This window comes from Varanus komodoensis, unplaced genomic scaffold (genome assembly GCF_004798865.1).
Source record: "Varanus komodoensis strain SLA01 unplaced genomic scaffold, ASM479886v1 scaffold33, whole genome shotgun sequence".
Lineage (NCBI taxonomy): Eukaryota > Metazoa > Chordata > Lepidosauria > Squamata > Varanidae > Varanus > Varanus komodoensis.
The window spans coordinates 3309740-3337738 of NW_025335817.1; the positions used below are offsets into that span (position 1 = coordinate 3309740).

Consider the following 27999-nt stretch of genomic DNA (forward strand, 5'->3'; position numbering starts at 1 on the left):
TGGATTCAGCTAACTTTATTAACTGTAAAACTAAAATAAAAAAAACACCACCCAGATCCCATGACAGAACAGGGACCCTTAAAATTTCTATGAATTCATGGATATTTGCCTTCGGAAATGAATTTCTAAGTACGGATTTAATATTTGTGGTTGGTTTTTTCTTTTCTTTTTTTACAAAACCAGTTTGTGCAGATCTTTAGATGAATTTAAGGTAAGACTGAGGAGCAAAACAAAAGAGAGAGAGAGAGAGAGAGACAAAAAAAGACAAAAAACCTTGCCTTTCCCCCTGTTTTCCTACAAACTGATTTCATTCAATCGGCATATATCTACAACCCAGCTAGTTGAAATCAATTATTTAGTGTTCATTAGTGCTGTTTCACAGCAGCAAAATATTGTGTTAGAGAGATTCAAATTGCTAGACATAAGAAAATGGTACATACAATTGGACAGCAGTCTAAATGTTTTTAATATTGACATTCAGATATATTTGCATTGTGCTGAAGGTTTAAGGACATGAAAATGTGATCTGAGGAGGGTGATCCAATGGTGAGTAAGCCAGTTGAGATCGAGGGATTTGAAGGTTATGTTCCCAGTAATTACGGATGGTGCGACTTGGAACGGACAGCGCTTGCAGTGCTCTTGCACATCCCCCATTCGTTTTAATGGGGCTTGTGCAGGAGAAGCGCTCAGCGTTTCTGCCCAACGCAAGTATACAGCAGCTTTTTTCCTAATTAAGGAATGTCTTAAAAACACAATAATATTCTTTTTTTTAAAAGTTGATCTTTATACATTTAAAACTAAAATACTTGATTAAATTAAGGACTCTGAGGTTAGTAATGAGTGAAATCATACTCTGAAAAGCTTGACTCTATGTAAAAAATAGAAACAAAAAAGACCACACAATTCTACTTTCTAAAGCAGATAATCTTGCCTGCAAGTTTGGGGAGGTCACTAAGCCCATAACATGTGCAAAGAAATGCAATACAAGGAACCATGCAAAAAGTACAGGAAAACGTGTTAAGAGCGGGGGAAATCGTAAGGTCTAAACAGAACCAAAAAAAGCTTTATAAATACACTGAACCGTAGGGTTAGCATCAGGTATACCACAGAGCGGACAAACGGCACTCTAGCAGGTTCAAATGCTTCCAACATCTGCACAGGTAAGTCATGCCATCTTTGGTTGACTGCAGTACCAGGAAGGATGGGCGTGGAGGAGGAAAGCCGGAAGTTTTAGGCAAAAGGGTGTCAACTCTCGCTCGGCAGCTGAGCTTCAATGTCCACTCTGCAAATGGGGCACTTCTTGTTTGTGATCAGCCATTGATCTACGCAGACTTGGTGAAAGAGATGCATACACGGAAGGCGCCTACAAAGAAGCAGAGCAGGAGGAAGACGGCTGAGTTGCTTGCAGACCAGAGGAGAAATGTGCGTCATGAGGCGGGTCCCCTTTTTGTCTCCCCCGCTTGTTTGTATATCACATGCTAACCGACCCATTAAGGGAGGTGAGTTAATAGGGCCTGGGCATATTCCTCTGGAGTGATGGGCCTTGTGGCACCACGGTACTCAGCTGGGCCACATGGCTTGTGCTTGCAGGGTGGTGGATTAGCAAGCAGGTGTGTATTATAGAGAGCGACTCACTGGAAACGAGTCTGGTGATGGCACCTCCCATTCCCCTCGCCACCCTCTTGTTTTAGAGCCTTGGCTTGCCCCTGCAGGCATCTCTCTGAAAGCAGCAAGCTCTGGACCCTTTAAAATAATGAACTGAAAAGGAAGGTTGACATTCTCCCAATACACACTGGCAATCCTGCATGTCCCGAGCGCTCGGTGCTAAAAACACACCAAGTCAGGCCATGTGAGGTGCTGAAGCAGAACTGCCCCGACATCTGGCCTCAGGGCCTCGAGGTGCCACCAGCGGCCAGAAGGGCAGAATGTCCCTGGGAACAGCAGGACGCCCCTGACACAGGAGCAAGGGGCACAGCAGAGACATCCTCACCCACTGCCTGTGGCAACGCTGGAATGTTGCTTATGCAGCAGCTGCACATGGCAAAGAGCCTGGAGCGCTGGCGTGTGCCCAGCAGGCATCCTTTCAAAAAGGTGGAATGACAAACAGAAGGCGTTTGTCCCTGGGCAGAGCGCTTTGATGATGCTCAGCAGAACGGTGGCAACGTCTAAAGTGGACCTTACTCTGCACTGGAACTGCAGGCTCTCCCTGTTGATCTCCCAGGCTACCGAAATGGGTCCTCTAAATGCCATGGGGGGAAATATTACACGCATCCAGTGTAATATTAAACCCCATTAACTGAGCATGTTAACAGTATTTTCCAATGTCAGTTCATTCCCGCACTGATGATGCGCTTGCGCCCCCTGAAGGGACATGCCTGCCTGAATTTCTGAAGGCAGCCGGTCACGCTCGGCATACGCAGAACATTTTCCAGCATGGCTCCGGGGGCCACTGGCTGGGCATCACAAGCAGCTGGGCCTTTCCATTTACCTGACATCTTCACCTTCCTCTAATATAGATAAGCAAATGGTGCACTTTTCCTCAGTATCTTCTTCAGTTCCTTCCTCTCCATCTTGTTTGCAGTGCAGTTTCCTCTGTGAGAACCAATCAGTTGTTACCTTATTAGCAGAGATGACATTATTGGCAAACTGAATGAGATCTGTTTCATACACAACAGCCAAAGTTAACAACGACATCTGACATACGCTTCCCACCACACACACATGGAGGTTTAACAAAATGCAACCACTAGGCTAAAGAAACCTTGCTGTGCTGACCCCAAATCCCAGGCTTCCGTCAAATGTTTTCAAAACCTACTGAGCTCTGACAGTGCAGGCATCTGCGAAAAGCTCAAGACTGAACATTTAGGAAGATGGTTGCAGACCCCAGGAAACAGGCCGGGAGTATGCTATATCTGAGACTGAAGCTAAGCAGAAAACAGGCACGTTTGCAGATGTGCCCTGGCGTATCATCCTGCCCAACAAGGCCAGGGCAGCATCATGCACAAAACGGATAAAGCTGATGTTTGCTCAGTCGGTCACCTGTCGCACTACCGTGCAAAGTAAGACTCAGCAGGTAAATTTGCTGCAAATTCCCATGATTCACTTTTGCAAGCTAGCGAGAACAACAGTATGTCTATGACAGTGCTACTTCTGCAGGTGATGAAACATCAGAATGCTTCCCAAACTCCCAGTGCCCAGCAAAGAAGCTAAACTGGAAACCTTTCTCATTCCCTCTCAGCAGTGCAATGGGTGTAGGAACTTGTTTCAGCCACCCAGTTAGAAACAATTCAACTCTTTTACATGGGAAATATACTCTGCTAGAGCTGCAGGCTTGGTTAAGATTTGCCATTTCAGTTCCTTATGGTAAGTATTCAATGGCCATCCTGGGCCAGCCATACTTACACAGTATCTCATTATAGGAAATCATGGCCTACACGTTGAATACATTGTTTAATGTGCATCCTCTCTCCCACTCCACTCCTGCCACCCAGAGAGACGTGCAAAACTTTATTAGAAATGTTCAAGCACTGAGAAATGCTCACCTTTTTGTACTTGTGTGGATATGTGCATCTTTCAATTGTTCCTTGGGAAGCACCACGATTCACATTCCCTAGACGTTCTTCCAGATGAATTAATTCCTGCAATTGAGGAGAAACCAGAAGAATTTAGTATCTTGGCACTCACTAAGATGGCATCAGTAGCTTCTCCCCTTTCATTTGCACACAGTTTCTCTGAAAAATGGCATGGTAGTTCTCCATTCCTGAACTCTCCTCAAGCAGCAGTGGCCTGGCCCACGGACATGGATCCTGGCTCCCCGGCTGCCGTTAGCTTACCTGCTCTGATGCCATACAGGGGCTCTGAGAGGGCCCGCCTGGTGCTGAAGTGGCTCCCGAGACCTCAGAGGCCTGTGAGCCACTTCCATTAAATGGATCCCTTTCGTGTTCCTTGCCAAGGCTCGGTGGGTATGTGAAGGACACCTTGTTGGTGAATAGCCAGATTAACACGTCTGTTTATGAATGGGATGGTTTGATGCATGTTTACTAAAGGTAAAATAACTGCACTGCGAATCATGACAATCGTGGTATTTGCACTGAGAAGACTGAAGCAGAGTGTTGAATTTTAGTCCCCAAGAGAACAGCTTTTTCAGAAATCCTTCCTATGCAATGGACTGGACCATTAAGAGTTCATTAACTCTCTGCATCTGATACCTTCATTTCTCTCCTCCACATAACAAATTGCAGCTGTCAGAGTGGCCTGGTTGCACTTTAGTAAGAGGAGCTCAAGAATTTAGCGCCAACTGTCCCCTTCTCCCAGCCACCTTGAGCAGTACTGCATCTTGTTAGCACAGATACTTCGTGCAGTACAGAGCCCTTCAGCAGCCGCCTGCTGGGTGTCATCCACAAAAGACCTGGCCCGGCGTCTGGCACCTCCTCTGTTCCATGGCACAAAGAGGGCCAGAGGGCATCATAACAAGCGAACACAGAGGAGCCCCGTTTGAGCGGCATCAGATTCTGCCAACAGCCCCACCCAATCATTCCCTCAAGCAAAGTTGCTGCCACGTAGCCAGGTTGATTCTATTACAAACCTCAAAATTGCCCCTGAATGGGCCTCTGAATGAAGTTCCATCCAATCCCGATGAAATGTAACGGATGTGAGGGTAGCCCGCCATGTCAGGAACCTATTCAAATAGCAGAATGGAGTTAAGGCTAATCGCAGGACAGTGGCGCATTTTACTCTTCACGCGGCAAACATACAGAGCCCTGTCGCTTGTGCCCTTGCCGCCACCAGCTGCCACAGGCAGCGTCTGGGCACGGGCTGGCCCGCCGCCCCCTCCCTGCTTCCTCACTGCAAGAGCTCCCACACTGCAGAGCCATACTGCGGGAAGGAGGGAGGCGGCACTGGAACGGGTGAAGCAGGCAACCGGTTCTCCCCCAGAGCAGGCCTCAGTCGGGGGTGCATTCTGGAAAGGCTCACGTAAGCATGGACGCTGTATGTGTGTGCGCACCCATGAGGTCTAGCATGATAATCATAATGCTCACAAGGGAAGAAAATGAATTCTGTCCATGGGAATGAGTAAACGTTCTGCTCATGTATTTCAGCATAATTTCAAACATGTAAATGGATATACAAGAAGCTCAAGCCAGTGTTTAAGGCATGCCAGGGACTGATCCAACATTGATACCATGGCAAAACTAAACTTTAAATTCAACTGTCCAATGGCTATGTTTTCCCAAACACATCCTTTCCATATTATATCAGAAACTCTCTAGATGTGCATGTGCCCACTCACACACACACGCATGTACATACACACACATTCACTCCCTCCCTCCCCCCCCCCCCCTCTCCATTAGAAATTCCAATGTCTTTTTATGGAAAAGAAAGAGAGAACAGACTCAAACTGGAGGAGCACATGTGCTCTGAATTCAGCTGCCTGGCAAACGTCATTCCCTCCTTTAAAAGCAGCCTGCGTGCAGCAACGGCCACACCTGGGCAAGCAGATTTGCTGCTCTGCAGCATCACTGGCATCGTCTCCAGAAGCCTGTGTCCTCTGAGCCTGTCAGGTGAGACTGCAGGAAAGCAAATGCTTAAGCTCAAGCAAGCAAGGCAACAACCTGAAAGGTGCCCGCCATGCGTCAAGGAATTCTTTACCACAACCAGAAAACCAGACTGTGTTGGAAACAACAGATGAACTCCACATTTCAAACTTTAAAGTCCTGCTAGGTTCAAGCCATTTAGCCGGCCGGTGGCCCTCTTTCCTCAGGTCACTTAATTCTTGCAGTGCTTGAGTCTGTGGTAAACTGTCTTTGAGGGAGTTTGATAGAAAAGCGAGGAACACAACTTTTAAATAACTAGCTGCCCAAAAGAGGAAGAACTTCTGCCTGGAATTCATCTAGATGACAACTTCCCATCTGGCCGACCAGCTACAGTATCGCTCATGTGCTCTTAAGAGCCACACAGAAACTTGGGCTTCAGCGGTCACTCAAAATCCAGGGGCCAGGACGCACCGGAGCCAGCCACCGCCGGTGCCTCACAACCTGCTCTCTGGGCTCAGAGCCACCGTGCCTCAGCCATGAACAGAGGAGGCCACCACTCCTGTCCATTCCCACCTCGCCCTGCGTCTCCTGTGTTTCCCAATGGCCGCCTGACAACTGTTTCAGTTAAACCAAACACCTCTGGCATGCAGCAACTTCCAGATGATGCCACGAGCTGCAAAATGTTAACGGTGGCAATTCAGAAAGGGCCTGCAGTGTTGCTATAGGGCAGTGCACCCACAGCCTCTGCCAAAGGCCCTCGCCCCTCTGCCTGCTTTGCCCTTTAGCGGTAGGCGGAAAGTCGGTGCCGCTTGTGTTGTCAAGAATGGTGGTCGCAGGGCAGGGGCCTCTGCACGGAACTTCTACAGTTTTCTTTTCCTGCTCGGGGGCCCAAGCCCTTAAGTCATGTCCACAGAAAGGCACTGCCAGCTACCGAGTTCAGGGAGAACAGCTGGGGTGCATCTGTGGCAGCATCTTCCGTTTGCATCATCTGCTTCCACAGCTCCAGAATAACTTCAGAATGAGAGAGAATGGCACCTGGTCCCAAGCCTGGGATGGGGGGGGGGATCTAGCCCCTAAACAGTCAACTTCAGACTCTGCTGCGATCCACACAAGTCTGACAGTAAAAAGAGAAGCAGTACCCGGCAACTCGACCTTTCCTGGCGTCCCAACACCTCCTCTTGCCATTACCACTGCCAGACATATGCCTAGTGTTGGTATTAAAAGGGGAAAGTAATTTCAAAGCCTCTTCCACCAAATCGATAGCAGAACGACCTAGAAATTCATTGTAATGAACTTTCTCATACTAATTACGGAGTAACCCAGCCATCTGAAGCTACTCATTGAAATACACCCCAAACAAAACAATCAGATGCAGAGGGTCAATGTGCTACTGGAGAATTTAGGGTGGGTTTTTCCTGATTTCGTGTCAGGACTGTTGCGGTCTTAAATCCGATAAAAGTCCCAGCTCGCTTTCTGTGCAAGCATCCGCTGCGATTTCCAAGCTCTTCATACACACAGAAGTGAGCAAGGAAGGAAACGCCCAGGTGGGTGCGCTCTGCCTGGGGCTCTCGGACACAACCCCGCTCTTTCCAAAGGGGGCTTCCACTGGTCCTGTCCCCAGGCAGGCGCTGCGAGCTTCCCTGGGAAGGGACAGGTGGTGGCCGCACCTGCACGGCCCTCCTCCTTACCATTAGCGGAAGTGCGCCAATTTGCAAGTGGTGAAGTCGAGGCGGGGTGTGATAGTGCGCCAAGTGAGGGTGCAGCGGGCCTGGTGGGTAGGTTGCGGCCGTCACTCCTGCTTCGATTCCCAGTTCCCTGTCGGGGGCGGAAAGTGCAGTGTCAGTTAGACTTGCTCTCACGGTTTAAGTCGGTGCCTCCTGCAGCATCCTGGACACGGCGTTCTCTTCCACAGGGGAGAACTTGGATATGGGAGGATTTGGGAACTACCGTCAGCACTGGCCCTGCAAGGAGCCTCCTCCGTTACCACCTTGCTTTGGGGCCCAATTCACAGGGACCGCTCTGGACCTGTACGCTTGCATTTTATTCCCTTCCAATATTTCTTAGTGGTTTCCAAGGGCAGCTCTCATCTGACAGAAAAAAGCAAGCTATTTTTGGTTTAAGTTTTAAACCACAGCATGCATCCTATACAACACAAGGGGGCAGGGACTTTAGTTTAAGCTGGAGTGGAAGTCTGGGGTGTCCAGAGAGAAGCTGGACTGCCTGCATTGCGGCCCAGGAAGAGCTACACCCTGCACTTCTCCAGGCAGGTGGGAGATGCGGCCCCCACACCTCCAGGGGCCTGCCGAGGCTCCAGAGCACTAGTGAGCACTCCTCACACTTCAGCTTCGGACATGGCTTGCAACACACTCACCCCAAACATGTCAAAATCATGTCAAAAGTGTGTGACAAGTTAAACCTTAAGGGCAGAGCCTGTCTTGGAGCTAGCATGAGGCTGCCCTGAGAAACTCCACTCTTCTAGGAAGAAAGGCAGGACGGAAACACAGCCGACTAAATCCCCCCGCTACCGAGGGATCAGCGACAAACCTCCTCGAAAGACACCAGCCAGCAAAGTTTATGGTATCTGCCAAGTCAGCAATTTAGAACAAATTAAGTGGCAGCGGGGCTGAATTAAGTTCAGCAGAGGGACCTGCCTATGCTTGCTTCCAGGTAAAGGCTTTTAGGTGGAGCGAGAGCGCTTGAGCAGTGGGGCGGCACAGAAATGAATTAAACAAGGATGAAAGACACTACCACCACTCACCAGGCAGAGCGCTCTGGCGCTTGTCGCGGGTGGGACGACATCGTCTGCGGTACATGGATGTGATGCCCGTGGCCATAGTTGGGATGCATGCGGTGGGGGTGGGGCGGAGGCCGCTCATGGGCTCGCCTGCGAGGGAGGGAAAGCAGAGGGTTGCCGCCTGCTCACCAAGGCTGAAGCTCCTCCCCAGGTCCCGGCAGACCCCCCCCCCGCCCACCCCGTTTCTGGAACGGAAGGTCGAGGAGGGGAGGGCTCCCGTGTTCCCTCCTCTCACACCTGCACAGTCAGCCTGCCTGCCCTGCTTGCAGAGAGCCCTCCCACCCCCGTGCCTCGGCCAAGGTCCATCCAAGCGCATGAACACATGGAGGAGGGGAGCAGCAAGGGGAAAAGACCCTGGCTGGCGAAAGACCATGCAGAATCTTTGCTCCAAGCCAAAGTATCAAAATTAAGCACATTTCTCAAACAGACTTAGCTTCACAAAAATCCCATTTAGTCTTTGGAATACAAAAAACGGCTGCCTCACCCTCCCCACAGCCCCAAGGCACCCTGGGACTCTGGGCTTCCCGCCAACGTACGTGGGATGCTGCATCATTCTCCTCCTCTGGACCTCCATCCGCTGGATCACTTCGTGGGGGTGCAGCCTCTGGGCGGAGGGCGCGGCGGCCGGGAGGTGATGGGAAAGGGACTGGTGGGCAGCCGGGAGTGGCTGTGGGATCGGGGCTGCAGCACTGGCCAGGGGGTGGGCTGGGGGCGGAGGTGGGACAGGGTGGGAGGAGGCGTGCGAGGAGATGGAGGGGTGGAAGGGGTGGATGGGGTGGGGGATGACGTAGTCGACTTGAGGGGACGGCTGAGGGGGCTGGGGTGGAGCCGGAGGAGGGGCATTCCCATGGGAATGGGGGCAGGCGGACGCTTGGTGGTGAAGTGGTCGAGTCAAAGAGGCATCTGGAGGGGGAAGGAGCAAGCCAGAGGGCAGGTTAGTCCTGGGCAGTCATTCCGCTCCACAGGGGTTGTTCTGCCTCCCCCTCGCGGCACCCAAGTCGGCTGACCCGGGCAGCTGTGCCCTGTCCCGCTGGAAGGGCCACACGCACAGCACGGAAGATCACGGCACCCCGGCTGTGGCGGGAGACTCCTGGCAGCTGGGCCACTTTGTGGAGCCCCTGCAGGGGGGTGAAGTGGCCCTGCGGCAGGCTCTCCCCCACCCGCCCTACTTACAAGGAGAGTGCATGTAATGCCGGCAGGAGGACAAGGAGGCCGGGGGCGGGGCCGGGGGCGGGGCCACCAGGCTGGCGCTGTATCCATCGATGGCGACGGGCTGGCTCGAAGCGGCTCCGGCCTGGTGCCCGTAGATGGTGGTTCGGGAGGAGGATCCTGGGCAGCAGGGGTCGAAGGCCGACGCGCCGTGGAACGGAGTGCTCCCGTGGTTTCTTACGCCGTTGCTGCTTAAGTCTACGGGCAGGGCCTGCTGCAGCGGGGCGAGGGGGAGACAGGAGGGTTGAGAAAGTGCAGCTGAGAGGCAGCCCTCACCCACACGACTCCCCCCCGTTCCAACGCACCGAAAGTACCATGCTGACTGTGCTTCCCCGCCCCGCCCCCGAAACAGCGTCAAGCCCAGCGGGCAGAGGGAGGTGGACAGCTGCAGGCAGTTCCTCGCCACGACATGAAAACCTTGCCGGTGCGCCTCCGAGATCACTTGCCTGGTCGTGGTAAGTGGCGCCGGAGCTGCTGCTTGGCCCCCCGGGCGCCGGTACTGGGGGCGGCCGCTCGACCGGGCAGCTGGATTCGCTGAAGGAGGGGGAGAGCGGGACGCCCGTGTGGGGGGCATGGTGATGGTGCTGGTGGTGCTGGAAGTGGTGGCTGTGCTGCTGGAAGCAGCCGGCGTGGGGGTGTCCCGGGACGTGGTGGCTCTGCGGCGCCCCCCCACATGGAGAATGCTGGGGGCAGCAGGAGGGCAGCCTCGGCATCGCGGGGGGGCCCGGCTCCAGCGCTGCGTTGGAGGCGTTTCCTCTCGTGTCGTCTGGAACGGGCAAGGAGAGAAGCAGTTTTCAACACGGCTGGTAACATAACGAGGCGGCGGCGGTGGGGAAGGGCAGCATGGAAGCCGGAAGCGCTGCAAGCGGCGGAGCTGGACGAGAGCGCCATGCTTCTTGCAGAGGGGCCCCGGGGCTGCATGGGAGGCCCCTGTGCCAGCCAGCTGGGCCTCCCCCGCAACGCTCCAGGCCGTTTCCTCTCCCAGCGGCTCTCACTTTCCTCTCCACTGCCCCTCAGCCAGGGCAGTCTGCTTACCAAGCCTGCCAATCTTCTCGCTAAGAAACGAAACTGCCCTGGGGATACTTGCTAAGCGCTACACCAGGCACACTGCAGTGCCAACGGGTCATCTAGGGTGGCGTTCCAGACTTGGTGATCTTTTGCAGGCCAGGCATACTGGCCAAGCCGGAGTCTCTGATGGACCGTCATGCTGGCCGCAGGGGCCCAGGGAACCTTCACCAGCCCAAGGACGGGAGAAGCTCAGGAAGAGGGAGCCCTGCTCAGAACTGGAGGCCCCCTCCCACAGCTTTGCTGCCTGACCTGGCATCTCAGGACGTCTTGAGGGGGGGACCATCCACAAAGGAGGGGGACACTGACTCCAGAGGTGCCTACGCTACTCTGGTTGTGGGCCCCATCGCCCTTGCAGCTAACTGATCTGGCAACTGACTGCAAAAGCCTGAGACCGCGGTCCATACCTCCTGCTGCGTTTCCAGCAGAGCTGCTGCTGGTGAGAACCACGAGTGGCTCTGGTACCAATGAGGACTGGCTGCTGGGGATGCTGGAAACGACGTCAGAGACCTGCTCTGCGGCTGTCGCGCTGGGGCCACCTTCAGGAGCAGGATGTGTTGCCTGGGATTCCCCTCCGGAGGAGGTTGTCGGCACCACGGTTGGCTCTATGGACAAACCAAAAGCATGGCATTTGAGCAAGTGGCTTGCAACTCAGAACGCGCTCCTTTAACGTGCCTCTGCGTCCGACCCCAGGCAGCCTGCACAGCGACCGACTGGCCACCTCAGCAGTGTGCGCTCGCTCGCTCGCTCGCTCACCCTGGCGGGGACACAGGTACTCTTCCCTTCACCAGCTCTGCAGACATTCTTACTGGCAGCAGCCTGAGCAGCCCTTAGCTTTGCAGTGGCTGTCAGCAGTGGTGCTTGGTGGAGAAACCAACATCAAGGGGCTGAGCACCTCCTGACGTGGACTTACCTGCACAGCAGAACCATTACCTGAGGCCCTCTTCTGACCAAGGCTTAAAAGACGGCAACAAAGGTTGCAAGTTTTGCCCTGCCCACCAGAAAATCAAGAGGCAGGAAGCCTTTTGCACCATTACAGAATTCTGTATAGAAATGCAACCAACCATACAGACCTCTCCCTTGGTTTAGCATACAGACGGAAAGGAAACCTGTCTTTAGGCAGGCATGTTGGAGGACGGGAGCAGGCCTGGACGGCAGCCCATGAATGCGCACGCTGTAATAAATGTGTTCAAGTGCCTGGGCACCCCAAGCCTTTCCACGTGCCTCTGCAGGCACAACAGCAGCGTGTGGGGCGGTGTCCAGTCACGCTGCTCCGCTTCCACGGACTGGGTGGGGTCAGCAGCTGCGTTGCAACAGGGATCCGACGCTTGGGGGAAAAGCCAGCCCTGGAGTCAGCAGAAACACTTGCATCCAGGCCGCGAGGGGTGAGCGGGGCACCTTTCTGCCTGGTCCTCTGTCCTGCCCCTTCCAGAGGCAGCCCATGGAAAAGAGAGCATGCCTGGCCCTTCACAGCTGCAGAGGCAGCCCTGCGCTTCCCCACTCTTTCAGGATACCTTTTCTGCAAGAGGGGGACGAAGATGCGCCGCTGCAGCGACCTACCGTCCTCATCCACCGTGAGATCCACCACTTCTGCTGCGTTCTGCCTCAGTGGCTGGATGACTGTGGAGATTCTGCTGCGGTTCCGCTGCTCCTGTGGCCGCGAGGCGAGCGAGTTGGACCCGTGGCCCCAGTGGGAGCGAGAGTGCCCAACGGATGACCGAGACCTGGGAGAAGGAGCACAGGAGGTGAAAGGAAGGCTCGCTTCTCATGGCAGGCTGATTAAGCTGGCCTGCCGAAGCGAAGCTGCACCACTGGCGCACACGCGAGGCTGCCATTTGTTTCAAGCTGTACTTTGTTTTCTGGATCAGCTGCACACCAACTTCAGTCCCGTGTGATACACTTCAAAGCAAAGCGCAGAATCCCTGCTGTCCACTCATGTTTCTTAAATGAATAAAGTTCTGCGTGGTGGAAGAGGGCTTCCCCCATTTCCATCCTTGGCCTCTCCAGGTTTGTGTTTCCAAAGTTGCGATCTCAAGTCAAATCTTATTGTGAGGTTCACACATGGGTGTGCTGGCACTGGCAGCAACCACCCTGAGATGCCGTGTAGCAGAAGAGGCAGTTTCTAACTCAGGCAAACTAAAACAGGCATCTCTGAGAAGCCCTTGGTAACCACACAGTTGGGTTGCTGGAGTGGTCTCCATGCAGGACTGCCCCTGAAGGTTTCCTTGGGATATGGCTGACTGTAAAGAGCAACCACAGCCCGTATTCTTCGCAAAGTCTGGCTCCACTGCACAACTTGCCAATTCACTTCAGAACACATTTCCAGAGTACGGTTGGGTAGTGCATTGGAGCGGAGGGCTGAGGACCGAGTTCTGGTCCTCACTCAGCCACTTTGGGCCAGTCAGCACAAGCTGCTCCGTGGAGCTGTTATTATGAGGATAAAAATGAAGTGAAAGAGCACGTTGTAAGCAGCCGTGAGTTTCTTGCAAAAGGAAAAAAGGCAGGATATGAATGCAATGTAACAAATGTTGATGAAGACGATAGATTACTGGACTCAGCCTCCCAAATAGGACCTCCCACTCTTTCAAATCAGAGGAAGCTTTGCTTTGGATGGCTCAGTCCCTGGGAGGTCTGAATGATGGCAAGCTGGGGTGGGGGTGGGGGTCTCCTTCTGAAGGTCCAGCTCCTGGGGGTGGCCTACAAAGCAAGACTTCCGACAGCTGGTACCCTTCATTTATTCTCAGATTCAAGCTAAAACAATATTGTTCCATGAAACTCTTGATCTGTGATAAACTGGAGAGTTTTAACTGCAAGTTGGTATCTCTAGCTTGTATTATTGACCTATTATGACCTTGGTCTCCCCCACACCCCCATTGTTGCCAATACCTAAGATAGACAATGGAAGCGTGGTGCAAAAAACTGGGAGGAAAACACCTGAGCAAACAAGGTGACAGAGCACTTGTTTGGTCTCAACTGCTAATAACTCCTATTGGAAAAGAAAGAAGAACCCAACAACTCAGTCAGCAGGGCCGGGATGGGCCTCCAGGGGAGACTTCTGAGAGTTGCCGCCAGCAGCAGGCACCAATGGACCAGGCGTGGACAAAGCCCCATTCGTGCCTTCTCCGGGCAAGCCCAAGCGATCAGGGTTGCTTGAGGCTCTGCCACAGCAGCTCAACTGGCTGTGAGTCCTGGGGAGAGGAAGCATGCACTCCAGGTCCAGAGCTGCGGGGAGAGAGGGAGAGAGACAGAGGGAGAGAGACAGAGGGAGACAGAGATGCAGAGGAGGAAGCAAACCTTTATGACTTTGGCCAGGGTGGGCAGTGGGAGCAGGGAAAGAGCAGCCTGCATGCTTGTGAATCAATTAACTTTTCCTTGTTCTCTTCTGACCTTCCTCTGTGTGCTCCACCTAGCTCCTCCGTCCAGCTTGCCCTTCCCACCCACGACTTCATTTTCTCCACTGCCAGATGTCCTGGCCAAACTAGCTGATTAGGGATGGCCCAGGTCATCCTCTGCTCCTCCTAGGAGACCCCCACCCTCTGAGGGCATCCGACCTCCTCTTCTCCCATGCCCTTACCATACAGCACATCAGTCTTTCGAAAGCCCCCGTCCCTGTCTGGAAACTAGCCAAAGGCACATTCATGTTGCAGGTTCAGCACTTCCACATGTTCAGTTCAGTTCAGCCAAGCTCACTCACCAACAGCCACCCCATTCGGCAGCACTCCTGCTTTAAAGTGGGTTTCAGGCAGAAAAACTGGGGCCCGGGACTCCCCTGCAAGCTAGTGCCATATTGGGCTGGCAAATGCGCAAGGTAAGAATGGAGGTGGGAATAACAGTGGGGAGGAAGGGGGGCAAGCGCCTGCTCAAATAAGCCCCCGTGTTGCTCTCCACTGCTCCTGATTCATCGATGCAGTGGCTGCAGAGTGTTTTCAGCCTACAGGTGGCTTGCTGGCACTGTGCTGAGGGTCAGGAAAGCAGAACTGTTTTAGAGGGAAGGGCCAGGTTTTTAAAAAACCTGACACCGTATCAGAACTAGAAGCAAGCCTACTACCAATTCTAATGGGAGAAGGAATCATACATTTGGGGAATCTGAGAAGAGGGGAGGCAGGCTTTATTTGGCTCGCTTCTCATCTGCTGACTAGAGTAAACTCAGAAGGTTATAGAAAGCATTCCATTTATCTTTGATCAAGGCACCAAGGAATCTAAGAGCGCAGTCTGATCCAGGATGACATTTTAAAGCACTGTTGCAAGACAAAGACCAAAGTAATTGAAAGCTGAAGAAGCCTATGCATATTTCTCCCTAGAACAACCACAACATACCCCTGCAGTTGCACTGAAAGCAGCTTTCATGTGCGACACAAACAAAGCAGTATATATGGTTTAATGAGACAGGAACAGGGAAAATGGCAAAAGCTAAATTGTGAGGCCTCCAGTAAGATGAAACGGCAAAGGGAGAAAAGAACCCGACATTGAAAAAATAAACCCACAACTACTGCCTTGTTTTATAATCCTACTCAATCACAGGACTAACATTTAAAGGGCATTAGGCCCAGCATTGGCCCTTTCTGGAAAACCATGAAGGAAGCCTACAAAATGAACTAATGCCTCTGAGTAAGAGCTATTGGCCAACTACTTGCAAATGTATTTGAGTGTAACCACAGTGCAAGCAAACTGTGGTTTCAGCAGGAACCTTTGTGCTGTTTTATGTCCATTGTTTGGCAATCCTACGTTTTGAATACAGGAACAGAAAAAGGTACATACATCATCATTCACTTACATCACTGGTACACCACGCAATTAACCATGTCCTCTGGGTGGGAAACTTAACATCTGGGAACACAGCAGCCTAAATTAACCAAATGCTGCAGTGCCACTTAAGGGACAAAACCTCCTCTCCTAGACCAGCAGTACATGATGCTTCAGTTCAGAGCCAAGTGGTTTCGCTCAGTGAAGCTTTTATGAGGTGAGGAAGTTCCCTCCGATGGAATCAGACTGCCAGCCCAGGGAGCTGCAGGTGGTCCAAAACGGGCTGTTGTGCTTTTGGAAGGGAGGGAGGGAGGGAGGGAAGGAAGGCAGGCTTCCCTGGTGCTACCTGAGGACCCCAGGAATGAACCTGGGGCCTCCTGCAGGCCCAGCAGGTGTTCTGCCACTGACTCACACCTTTTCCCAATGTAAGCAAGCTATGGAAGGGGATGGCTACTACAGGAGGATGCTCTCGACCCAGACTTAGGATGTGCATCCACCCACTGCAAGAGGCAGGGGGGCTGGTTCTAGAGAGGATGCAAGAGGTGCCCCCAGCCCGGTTCCCTCTAAGAAAAGAGCCTGCTTCCAAGCAGGCAGCGGGAGGAGCACCACTGAATGGCAGGTAACAAGAAGCAGGACTTCAAGTTAAAAAACTAGCGTATCACTCAAAATGACAACTAAGTGACCCATCTCAGGAAGCTTCTGTAATTAACCCAGAAGTCCCAGCTAGCACAGCAAGGCTAGAGAACAAACGAGCAAAGCTGAAGGAATTGCTGTTCGATGAAAATCCTGCCCCAGGGACTGCATCAAATTCCGGCCAACGAGCAGGGTGGCATGAGCTGCCAGACAGTGCCATGAAGCCCTTACCGGTAACTTTCTCCAACAGTTACAATCTCTACTTCACTGTCTGTTGAGGTAACATTGATTTCTTCATTGGCAGTGACTTGGGGAGTGGAAGATGCTTCGATCACCACGACATCTTCATCAATACTCCCTGAAATGCCAAAGGCAAGACGTGGAGAGAGAGACAAGTTGCATTAGGATTGAATGGCACAGGTTATTAAATATATATGGTGCAAAACAGAGGCAATCAATAAGCTTTTCAGAAAATGTAACAAAAAAGAAGGAAGCCAACTCTCCTGGAGGGTGGTTACATGGAGTTTCATGAGGCTGCAGCCCCGTTCAGTGGGGCCCCAAGTGCAGTTTCAACTCAGGCAGGCAGGCAGCTGGCTGTTTGGTAGCCCTCAATGGCTCCTGCCCCAGCAAAGACCTCATGAGATCAGAGACGTCCACCTCATTTACATCCTACCTCGATTCACCAGAGTTTGAAGAGGCACACACAGCTGTGGGAGGGGATACCCTAGACCGCCACCCATCCAAACAAGGACACCCATAGCTGCTCACACCCTGAGCCTCCAGACAACAACCTTCAGACCAGCCTTCCCCAGCCTGACACCCTCCAGATGCGTTGGACTACAGCACTCACCATCCCCGGTCAGCATAGCTTTGGAGGGCATCAGACTGGGGAAGACTACTCAGACATTCAATGTGGAGACCACAGCAATGCATAAAATCTTTTGGTATCTTTTTTCTCTGGAGGCTCTGCAAGCCCAGAAAAACATTTAACATTTCTGAGCGAGTTCCAGCTTTATTTTGGGTGTGTGGGGGGTGGGCCCATCTTGGACTGACCCCTGTGTTTTAAAGGAGTCAAGGGTCACTGGCATGAGACAAAAAACCATGTGACCCTGACTGCGACGAGTGCCAAGGGGTCCCTGCAATCTGCTACCGATATGCACTGTGAAGCCACTCAGGCGCACCCCACAAAATCGATGTGTAGCAGCGTCAGGACAGAGGAAAAGGAAGGCACGGTGGAACTGGCTACCAGGTGCTGTGAAAATGACCAGTCCAGCACATCCAAGGGGCACCAGGTTGGGGAAGACCAGATGAGTCCATGAAAGCACATCTACGGTAATTGGGTTAGTCTTCACAAGACCCTTTTTTGTTTGTTTATTTTTCGATTTATATCCTGTCTTTTTCCTACAAAGGGCTCAAGGCAGCTTACATCATTCTCCTCCATCTTATCCCCACAACAACAACCCTGTGAGGTAGGTTGGGCTGAGCATCCGTGACTGGCCCAAAGTCACCCAGTTGGCTCCATGGCTGAGTGGGGACTCGAACCCAGGTCGTCTGAGCCCCAGTCCCATGCTCTTAACCACTACACCACACTGGCTCTCCCACTGATGTGATCTATTATTCAGATTCTACAGAAAGCCTCCACAGGGATCTTCCTGGCAACACGACAAAGCACATCCACAAGGATGGCCCATCCAAAACGGAGAATGTTTCTTTAAAACTGGCCTCACTCATTTTGAGCAGGATCTTTGGCACTAGGAGAGTGGAGCTGCCTCACAACCTGCTGATCTGCATCCATGAGAGGCTTAATGGCCAGGAAGGGAAGAGGGGAAGTCGAAGGCAGCCATGGAATGCGAGCAGGAACGCAACTTCCTGCCACGGTCACCGTATGAAGGGGCACAACCCACACTCCTGCAATTCAGGAGTCGCAGCGGTCACTGCTGGGTGGGCAAAAGTCACGTGCGGCCATAGGGTACACATTTTCAAAATCCATCTCCACAGTCACACTGCATTTTAAGAAATAAATAAAATGAAGAAAGCCCACAGTGACTGAAATGCCAGTGGTGAAGCAACTTCCACACAGAAGGCAGGTGCTCCACAGCTGTGGCAGGAGGGCAAGAGATGCCGCAAGCATGACCTCTGCGCACATCAGTACGGCCAATTTCAACAGGAAACTGGTGCATCTCTGGGGCTTCCTTTCATTAGGGCTGCCATCCCAAATCTGGATGTGTTGGACTACAACTCCCAGCTCCACCCTCTCCAGGCAGCCATGTTCAAAGTTGTAGTCCAACACATCTAAAGGGCACCAGGCTGGGGAAGGCTGGATTAGGGGCACAAACACAAACTGGGGGCACAGGGTGAGGAACCCTTTCACTTTCTTCCAAGGTATACCTCTGCAGAAGAAAGCCAACAGCAAGGGGACACACTGCCTAGGTTTAGGTAACATAATGACCTGCACTCAAGCTTGAGCATTGGTTGAGAGGGTTATCAGTGAACTGCGCATTGCTGCTGAAACACAGGCTATCAAGGTAACAAACCACGGTCAGTGTCAGCCCAATAACAAACCATGCCCAATGTGTGGCCTACTTAGCTGAGTGCGCTCAGGCCACCTGCTTTGTGCAGAGGTGGGTGAGGACCATCTTGCTCACTGCTGCTCCCAGCTTGGGGCACATGTGGTTTTGACATACATGGCCAGAGGTGTGGTGTGGTATGGTCTGGAATGTAGCCCTGCGACATTCCCAGTCTGTACCATATTTCCAACAGGATCAGAAGTGTAATGCTAAACCCTAAAAGGAGTGGTTAGCCAGTATCCTACAGCCCTCCTCATAGAGCAAGGTGTGATCTACCCAAGGAGCTCCCTTCCTGTGCCCTACCTATCATTGGCAAGAGATGCTTCAGGGGCTGCACCTTTCTGCCCCAGGACCCTGCTGATTGAAGAGGGGGATGGGAAAGCCTCAGGCCAAGATGCGGCCTCTTTGGGCACCCAGTAGGGACTGACAATGGCAGTAACAGGACTCCCTCGCAGGCTACTGTAAGCAACGGAAGCTCTGGCCTACCGAGCCCCCTTCCTTCTCAGGGCAGCCCCTTGGTCTGGCCCGACATGGCTTCCATAGGCCAAAGCCTTTTCCTTGCCAAGGTGGGGCAAGGTGACAGTTTTGGGAATAGAGGATGAGAATCCTGGCCGACTTCCCATCCTTTACTCACCTGCAGTCCCACTTCCCTGTCCTACAAATGTAGGAAGACATATCCTCCAGTCCACTGCTGCCTCCTCTGAGAGGGGTTTCTCCCAGCCATGAACTCTTGAGCTGGATTTGTCTGAGACTGAATTGGGGACCTTTTGAATACAATGCAGGTTTACCACCAGTACCACTGAAATTTAACTACACTGTGGACAGGGCCATAGAGAACCGGCGAGGCAGAACAGGAGGAGGAGAATCGAATCGTTCCACAAAGAGGTGGTTTTACCTGAGGGAATAGCAGTACTGTTTTGGTGATTTTCACCAGCTGATACAAAAATATCTTCCTCTCCTTCAGAGGATGAGCTGGAAGAGGATTCGCTACTAAGGTCATTCTCGCTGGAACTACTGGAGCTGGGCAGCAACGCATACTTCCGCCGAGCTAATACTTCCCTTTTTTTCCGTTGCAATAAAATCCGCTCTTTTTGGTTTTGTGTCCGCTGTGAGGAGCTGGTTTTCACAAACCGCTTCCTATAGGGGAGCCTCCTTAGGGAACTGCTGCTGTGGAAACAGGTCCTTTTCATTAATAACCCCGGCACGGATTCTGTCTCTGTCCGGGGCCACTTGTGTGGCCGGGAACCGTGAGTTCTGCTCGATGCATGCAACAGTGCCCGAGTGTGCCTCACGGGGGCCGCCTCCTTCTCCTCCTCAGACGTCACTGTGTCCGAGTCTCCGAAATGCAAACTGGATGATGGCGAAGAGACACAGTCACTAAAAGAGGAGTCGTTGTCCTCACTTTGGGTATCGAGGCGCTGCCTTAACCCTAAAACCCGAGGGTTCTCTTTGCTGCCACAGTTCTGAGCACAGGAAGGGCCGGCCTGCTGACTCTTGCGCTTCTTCCGCATGACCAGTGCCTCCTGCTCAGGACGGCTTCCAGCGATGTCCTTCTGCTTTTGAGAGTCACCACAGAGGTGGGAGAATTCATCCCCGACTTTGCTGGCAATCATCGTGGCGTCTTCTCCAGGGAAGCTTTTGGCTGCTTCAATGGGCGGAGGAGGGTTCAAGAGGACCCCCTTCAGGCTCTCCTGGCTCTTTGGTGCACCAGAAGAAACGTCACTCTTCATATCCGCTTCTAAGGTATAGACTATATTACATTTAGGAGTCCACTGAGACATGGGAAAATGGCGGGGAAGGCCTTGACAGAAACAAAACACAAGAAATACAAATTATGCTTAGACTGTTGAGCAATGCAAATACCAGCTGTCAGACAGTTAGCTTCCCTTTCATAAGTTTCAAGAAAAGAACTTCCTGATAGGATTTACTACTTCCCTTCCCATTGCAAGAAAAGTCTGTAGAAATCCAGTGTTTGGAATCTACCCTTGAAGAAAGCAGTCCTGAAGTTCCTGAAAATTTAGATTTCACTAAATGCTTGCCACAATCCCTGGTTACTGCATCTCAAATAAAATACAAAGAGAAGCAAGGAAGAGATATCCTATATGAGGGAAATTACTAATACAAATTGGCTTTCTGCAAAGAAAGCACTCAAGGCTGTATAAAAGTGCTGATTTGGGGCATGGGGAAAAGCAGTTCAGACAATTCTAAAATTGGATTACATTTAATAAAAGAAAGCATACTGCGAGCTCCAACAAAAATCCACAATACTTTATAGCTGAGCTGTGGAAAGTTTGGAAACCATAAGAAATCATGATCCATGGTGCACCTCAGCCTTAAAAGCTTCTTGAGGACTTTGGAGTTATTTGACAGAAGGCTACAGGCATGCAGGGGAGAAGGATGCAGCCCACAAAGGCTGGGATTGGCAATGAGGTGCTTTCCTTTCCCTCACCAGCCACTACTGAATGCCCCCCCCCCCCCGCCCCCAGCCAGGCACAGGCACACACATTTCCTAGGGGTTTCACAGGAACTGTGAACATGCTTCCAAGCTTCGTCTACAGCCATGAGGCCTAGAAACTTGCCCCTCACAGGAGCTGTGAAGTTCAGGATCTGGGGATTCTGCACAGCCAGACAGGTTTCTGCTTACAAGGTCATCAAAAGGGGAACCTGCCAAGGGCAAAAGGCTCTGAGGTTCGCCTGGGATGCAGTCCTTCCAGCATCCTCTTACTCCCATGATAACTGCTCATCTGCTGCTGCTCATCATTTTTCCAATTAGCAGTTGATAGTTTTATTGCCTCACAGAACCTGGGCGACAGCAGAAAGACGGAAGAGAAAGGAGTAGCGAAGGAGTGTGTTACCAAATTTACCATTCGCTACAGTGCACATCTGGTGCAGCTGCTGTGAAAACCCAGAGGGCTAGCAACTCTAGTTTAATGAGCAATTAAATTTCAAAGATGTTAACGGTTCACCTTCACTTCTCTTGCCTCTAATAGGATTGTGTCAGCTATAACAAATTTTGTCCACAACCACAAGACTAGCTCACAGCGAGTCTATAATCCAATGTCTCCAGGCCTCGGTGCCACATGCTCTTTCTTGGCATCTACCTTAGATCTACAAGGTATGAGCTAGCTGACAGATCTGTCCTGGCTGTAGGAAAAGCTTCAAGGCTGGGACCTGTCTACATTTTCTTGCATCATTGTTTCACATAAGCAGCTCATTAAAGCCACACAAATGGTAACTTTATGGCCCAGCATTTTCACCTATAAAAACTAAGAAGGATTCTGGGGAATGGTCTATTAACTAATGAGACAATTAAAACTGTCCTTCAAGGGAACATAATTCTAGGAGGCCCAAGTTTAGAAAAATGCTTATTAAAAAGATAGCACTCACACAAAGTCCAGCATTTCTCTAAATTTCCAGCCACCAGTTGGATTATTTGCAGGAAAGGGCACAAAACCTTATCATTACAACAAAGTCACACTTGCCAACATTGCTGAAGCTTAAGCTTCTATTCAAAAACTTCATAGTTAACATCACGTTTGCATGGCAGAAGATGCTTACTTTACTGCATACAACTTAATTCCTGGAATAGTTCTACAAAATAGAAAAGTTCAGATTCCTGTTGAGAAATAAGAATCTGGGAGGGATGAGCAACAGTGTATACCTTTTACAACCTTCATACTCTGGTTTTCCATCTAGGACTGTGGGATACCCGTGAAATACGCAAGGAAATCAAATGAAGAGCCAGCAGTTGACTCAGCAAGTATGAGTGTGCACAGGCAAGCTGGGAATGAACCAGAAGCAGAATGACCCAACGATTGGACCAGATAGGCTGGAAAGGGGAACCCATCCACGCACTATACTAACAGAAGGAAATCCACTTTCCTAACCCTCCCCCCAGGTCAGATCCAACTTCCAGCTTTGCTCTTGGTTGGACTTGGGTCTTCCAGGGGGTTGATGGATAATACTATGCTCTGGCATTTGAGAGGCAGTCCTCTGAACGAGCACAGAAGGGGGAAAGAAACATATAGCCACTGCCTCATGCAGTCTCTGCTATCCCGCCAAATTCCTGGGCATCTGCTGTTCTGCCTGTGTCTGAATGGCGTTTGACGCTGTTAAGGAGAGCCCAAAAGAGCAAACTTAACTTGAAACTAAAACTGACCCTTTCAGCAATCTGTAACACTGACAAGCATTGCCTTTCCATCTAACAACTTGTTCCTTTAAGAGGAGATTGCCACTCAGACTGTGGCACACTGGGGGGGAGGGGGGTGCAACCGCAAATCAAAAATGGTCCCTGGACGCCCTCCTGCCCAAGTTGCCCAGCTCTGCCATCAAGTCTTGCTATTGGTGCCCAAGTGACCTTGCTTGACAGCTCGGACACCCATCAGAGGCCCTTCTTGGGGTACCCTTGCTACAGGTTAGGCAAGTGCTACTAAAGAGAGCCGGTCTCTCTGCTGCAGAACTCCCTCTCCAGGAAACATGCCTGGCGCCCAAGAACACGAGAGCCATGCTGTTGCAGACCAAGGATCCCTCCGGCCCAGCACCCCATTTCCTTGGGGGCAAACAGAACCCCTCAAGCAGGGTGGGTACAAGAGCTCCACCTCTCCAAGCACCTCAGCAATGAGGTACACAGTTCCTCTGATGACGGAACTAGGGCATAGCCAATAAAGGAGCCACTGATAGCCTTCTCTTCCATGAATGTGTCCAGTTTCAGAAATGCAAAATGGTTGCCATCACTACTTACCATGACAGAAAGTATGCAAAACTTCACACAGCTCTAACGTGCTCCCCCCCACTTGCCTTTTTCCTAAGCTAAGCAACTGCAGTTGTAAGCATTCCTCACAGGGTTGGTGCTCCAACCCCTTCATCATTTTAGCTGACCCTCTCTACACTTTCTCCAACCCAATAATGTCCTTTTTAGCTACATAATGTTCTACTGTGCACCAAAACTAAATATGAGTACAATCTTGGCAGTTTCATTTGCAGTTTCATTTTCGGTTCCTCCTCTAATCATGTCTAACATGGCATGGAGTTTACCTTTTTCACAGCTGCCGCATATGACATCATTTTATCAAGTCATCCACCACAATCCCAAGAGCCCTTTCTTGAACAGCTACTGCTAGCTCAGATCCCATCAGCCTATATCTGAAGCTGGGATTTTGTGCCCCAACAGGCATTCTTTTACACAGGCTTACGTTCAACTACATTTGCCATTTTAATGCCCATTCTCCCAGCCTGAAGAGAGCCCTCTGAAGCTCCTCACAATCCCTTTTGGGTTTAACTGCCCTAAATAGTTTGGTGTCATCCGCAATCATGGCCTTCCCAATGCTCACTCCTAATTCCAGATCATTGATGAATAGCAATGAAAGCATTGGTCCTGGTATAGAATCCTGGAGGACCCCACTGTTTGACTCCTTCCATTACAGAAGTTACCATTTATTCCCAATCACTGTCTTCTGTTCTTTAGCATTACTGATCCATCAGAAAAGTCCCCCACCTTATTCCATGACTGCTAAAGAGACCTTGAGGGATTTCAACAAAAGCCTTTGGAAAGTCCAAATAAACAAGGCCTGCTGTATCGCCCCCTTGTCTACATGCTTGCTGACACTCTCTAAGAACTCTTAATAGGTTAGTCAGACAGGACTTTACCAAGAATTGGTGTTAAATCAGTCATTCGCCAATCCTCTGGTACAGAGGCTGATCTCAAGCACATATTACCTATTTTTGTAAGGTCAACAATTTCATATCTGAGTTCTTTGAGAACTCTAGGATGGATAGTTGGTTGGTGATTTATTAACTTTTCATCTGTCAATAAAGTTGAGAATTTCATCTTTTGTCACTATCTGCCTTAATTCCTCAGATTTCTGTCTCTTCTCTAGTTCAGGAACTGGTATCTGTTCTGTATCTTCAGCTGTGAAGATAGATGAAAAGAATTCATTCCACTTCTCTGCAATCTCCTTATCCTCCTTTAATTCCATTACCATGCAGTAATCAAATCGCCTTTCTAGCGGTTTTCATTCTTCTAATATATTTAAAGAATCCTCTATTGCTAGCCGTGATGAGGTTAGCATAATGATCATCAGAACGTTTCTCTTATTCTCTCCATACCCTCCACGACGTGCAGGGAATCACCTCCTTCAGTATGCCCTTCCCTGTCCTTTCTAGAAATACCCCACTGGTTCTCTCCATGAAGTGCCCATAATGCCCACTGTATTTCACCTCTCATTTAGAGCCAGGCTCTCACTCTCTTATTTTGGCTCTGAGACTTTGCACAGAAACACCTACGCACAGCCTCTTTCCCCAGATGTGTGCAATCTCTGTTTTTGCATTCAGGCCAAGTTTGTGGCTTATTTCCTCTTCTCCTACATTTGGGCAATCAGAAACATTTTCCTCTTCATCCTCTAGGGAAGATTCAACCCAAACCAGACGCTTGCCAGTTCCTGTCACCTTCCCTGCAGGGTTCAGTTTAAAAGCTGCTCTGCCACCTTTTTTTTTGTGTTATCAAGCTGAAGAAATCTGCATACCCTCTAGTGTTACTTACAGTAATTTTCCTGGTGGATCCTAGAGACCAAAGACAGCACTTCTAGTTTTCACTGCTAGTATTTCACTTACATTGTATGCAAGGTACATCCTAGAAAGTCATTTCACTGGGGAAGCGCATATACCAACAAGGAAAAATAAAATGTTATCACTTGGAATATTTAGGATGCAATCAGATGCAAGCATAAAAAGAAAAAAGGCCCAAGACTCCCAGCACGCCTGAGCTGACTTGAGCATGCTGGGAGTTGTAGGCCTTTGTCTAAACATGCGTAGAACATGTTTAGAAACAAACTAAGGTCTCTCTTTTTCAAATGAGAACACAGTTGGGGACTTGTTAGCATGACTTCTCCTTTCTGTGATTCCCCATTTCAGGACAGAATAGTTGGCTACAGCCAAAGTTACTTAGTAAACAACAACCACCCTAAACCCCATATCCACTACGGTATTTCTTTATATCATGCACACATGTAATATAGCTTCTATGTTTTAGCCCTATTACCATATCACCACCTTTGTTCTCTCAGTCTCATATAGAAAAACGAATTTAATTTTGCATGCAAAAGCTATTTGCGATCTCTCCAGATACCAGAGTTGTTACCTGTGAAGTACGGTTAACAATTGCCTCTGTCTCGCTTAACGTTTAAGCAATTCCACAACCAAAACACATATCCTGTGAGGATACCTAGCTTGCCAAGGCTTGCCAGAGCTGCCCTGTGATCCACTCGTTAAAGCAGAGGCCAGCAAGATTAAGGGTCATGTTTTACAGCTCAGCCGAGAACTCACTATGAATGGCCTTTGGTAATTCACTGATCAGGGTTACCACCAGAGATCTATTGCTGGGGTGGAAGTGAAGATGCCTCATTATACATCCGAGGTATTTATTACATTTATATTTCATCCACCCTGCAGCTGAAACTCAAGGCAACATACATGGACTTCCAGGCAGTCTCTCTTCCAGGGACTGATCAGCTCCAAGGCAGCTTGGCTTCAGCAAAGTGAGCCTATCAGGGCCTTCACACCTACCACCATTCATATCCTGAGGGACTACAACACCCTCTGGGAGTTGTAGTCCAGCATAAATGGAGGGCCAACAGGTTGCCTTGTAATATTAAGAAATGCATAATTCAAACTACAAAATTACCAGAAATAAGTTCGCCAGGCTGCTTCACTCCTCTCCAATCTAGACACACAATGGCCAGTGACATCTGGATTGCAAACGCACACACTATCTGCAGCTTCTGACTAAATATAGGGCAGACTCTGACCTGGGATTCCAAAACCAGAGGAAAGCTTGTCCAACCCCACTCTTCTGCTGCAAGACACAGCCTTCCATCTCACACCTCTCCTTTCCTGTTTCCCATCATGGCCACATCCCTAAGCTCTTAGAACTAAAGTGCCATGCCGCTCTCCATTGCAATCCGCACTCCATCCACCAGCAAGTATTGTAGGAAGTGTCAGGAAGGTTATTTTATTAAACGTAGACTTCGATGGGAGAGGCACAAAAAAGGCATCTATATCATTTACAAGGTATTAATTAGTTCCAAGCTTAAAAAAAAGCCCACAGCCCAATCCTATGTATGTCTATGCAAATCCCACAGAACTTGATTTGGCTAACACTCATGTACATGTCCCACAAGTATAAACCCATGCAAGCTTACTCACATTCTGCATAAAATGAGAACATGCTTTTCTCCAACTGCTCTAGACAGCACTTGCAAAAAAGCTTTTGTAACATCTGTATTTTTGTCATTTGTTTTGGCTGCCACGTTCTATGAAAGAGAAAGAGCTTATCTTTTTTGGTAACCTTTTCCCAGGAGCATGCACTGTTATCCTCACAGCTCCCCAATCTAAGTCTAGACCACTGGGCTTCTCAAGAAAAGCGACCTACCTTTTGCTTCTGTTACCATGTTGTATTTCATGTGAGCTAATAGTACTTTATTCATATGACTATTGTCATCATGTCTAAGAGTGTTGACAGAGGAGAAACAAGAGAGAGAAACCCAACCCATCCAAGTATGAGTTTCATTTTCTCCTATCCCCAGTAAGTTTTTGTATATATGTGGTGCTGAAGGGGCAGCTGCTACGGTTATTACTCTTACCATGATCTTTTCTAGGAGCTCCTATCAAATACGCACACACACTCCTAAACTGTAAGCCCCTAGAGGTAAGAAACTTACATTTTTCTTTGACCACCTTGAGGAGTTCCCTGCAGATGGGCGGCCCTGTATCTCCATTATTCATTACAATTATTACTAAACGACTTATTCACGATCACCCTCGAGGGGGAGAGGGCAGGCAGAAGGGGCAGCCAGGCAGATCAGCCCAGACCTCCGCTCCTAGCCGATCTGTCCTCCTCCCTCCCCCCAGCCCGTGTGTGCGCGGGGGTCTCGGCTTGTCGCGAAGGCTCCCCTCCCGCCGCGTCCAAATCTCTCCTGCAGGCTTCTCCGGGCAGGGACCTGCCTTTGGCTCCGGCGCCCAACCTCGCCGCACGCACAGGCGGCGCCGGGGCAGGAAGGCGGATCAATCATTGCCAGGAGGATCGATCGCTCCCGATCAAAACAGCCCCCTCGCTCCTTGCGGCGGGGAGGGGAGGGGAGGGGAGGGGAGGGGAGGGGAGCGCGGCCGAGCCCACAGGCCGGAGCGCCCTCCCAGCCCCCTGCTCGCCCCGCGGCCCGCGGCCCCGACCCTCCCGCGCGTACCTGAAGGCGACGGGTGGGGGGCGGCGGCGATGCGGCCTAGCCCGGCCGCGGAGGCGCCGGCCCTCCTCAGAGCTCCGCGGGGCGCGTCGTCCTGGCTGCTCGCTCGCCGGCCCGGCCCGGCCCGGCCCGGCCCGCGTCCGTGGCCGCTCCTGGAGCGCCGGGTCCGCAGGCGCGTCGGTGCAGTCCGCTGCGCGGCCGCCTCGCCGCTCGGCCCG

At 50.9% G+C, this 27999-nt stretch overlaps 1 protein-coding gene across 6 annotated transcripts; it reads right to left on the reverse strand.

The window, feature by feature from the left end:
* Positions 1-27876, reverse strand: RNF111 (ring finger protein 111). Of its 6 annotated transcripts, none has more exons than XM_044438597.1 (14): positions 27785-27876; positions 19444-20349; positions 16213-16339; positions 12166-12329; positions 11013-11210; positions 9987-10306; positions 9505-9751; positions 8868-9234; positions 8296-8421; positions 7226-7352; positions 4586-4678; positions 3543-3638; positions 2489-2616; positions 1-1363 (listed from the first exon to the last, which is right to left on the reverse strand). In XM_044438597.1, the coding sequence occupies exons 2-14, from the start codon at positions 20327-20329 to the stop codon at positions 1246-1248; spliced, it is 2997 nt and encodes a 998-aa protein (XP_044294532.1). In that variant the 5' UTR covers positions 20330-20349; positions 27785-27876; the 3' UTR covers positions 1-1245. The 6 variants fall into 6 exon arrangements, with proteins under 6 accessions (XP_044294532.1, XP_044294531.1, XP_044294534.1 ...); XM_044438596.1 differs by having other exon boundaries at positions 9505-9754; XM_044438599.1 differs by having other exon boundaries at positions 2489-2592; positions 27785-27875.
* Positions 27877-27999: the final 123 nt, after the last annotated feature.

Excerpts from the sequence above, each read along its gene's own strand:
- RNF111 (XM_044438596.1), bottom strand. The coding sequence starts at position 20,329 with ATGTCTCAGTGGACTCCTAAATGTAATATAGTCTATACCTTAGAAGCG. Across the intron at positions 9,235-9,504 it reads GCATTACATGCACTCTCCTT|ATGCCTCTTTGACTCGACCA; the intron begins GTAAGTAGGGCG and ends TTCCCCCTCCAG. Across the intron at positions 1,364-2,488 it reads GAGGAAGGTGAAGATGTCAG|GCGCCTTCCGTGTATGCATC; the intron begins GTAAATGGAAAG and ends GCTTCTTTGTAG.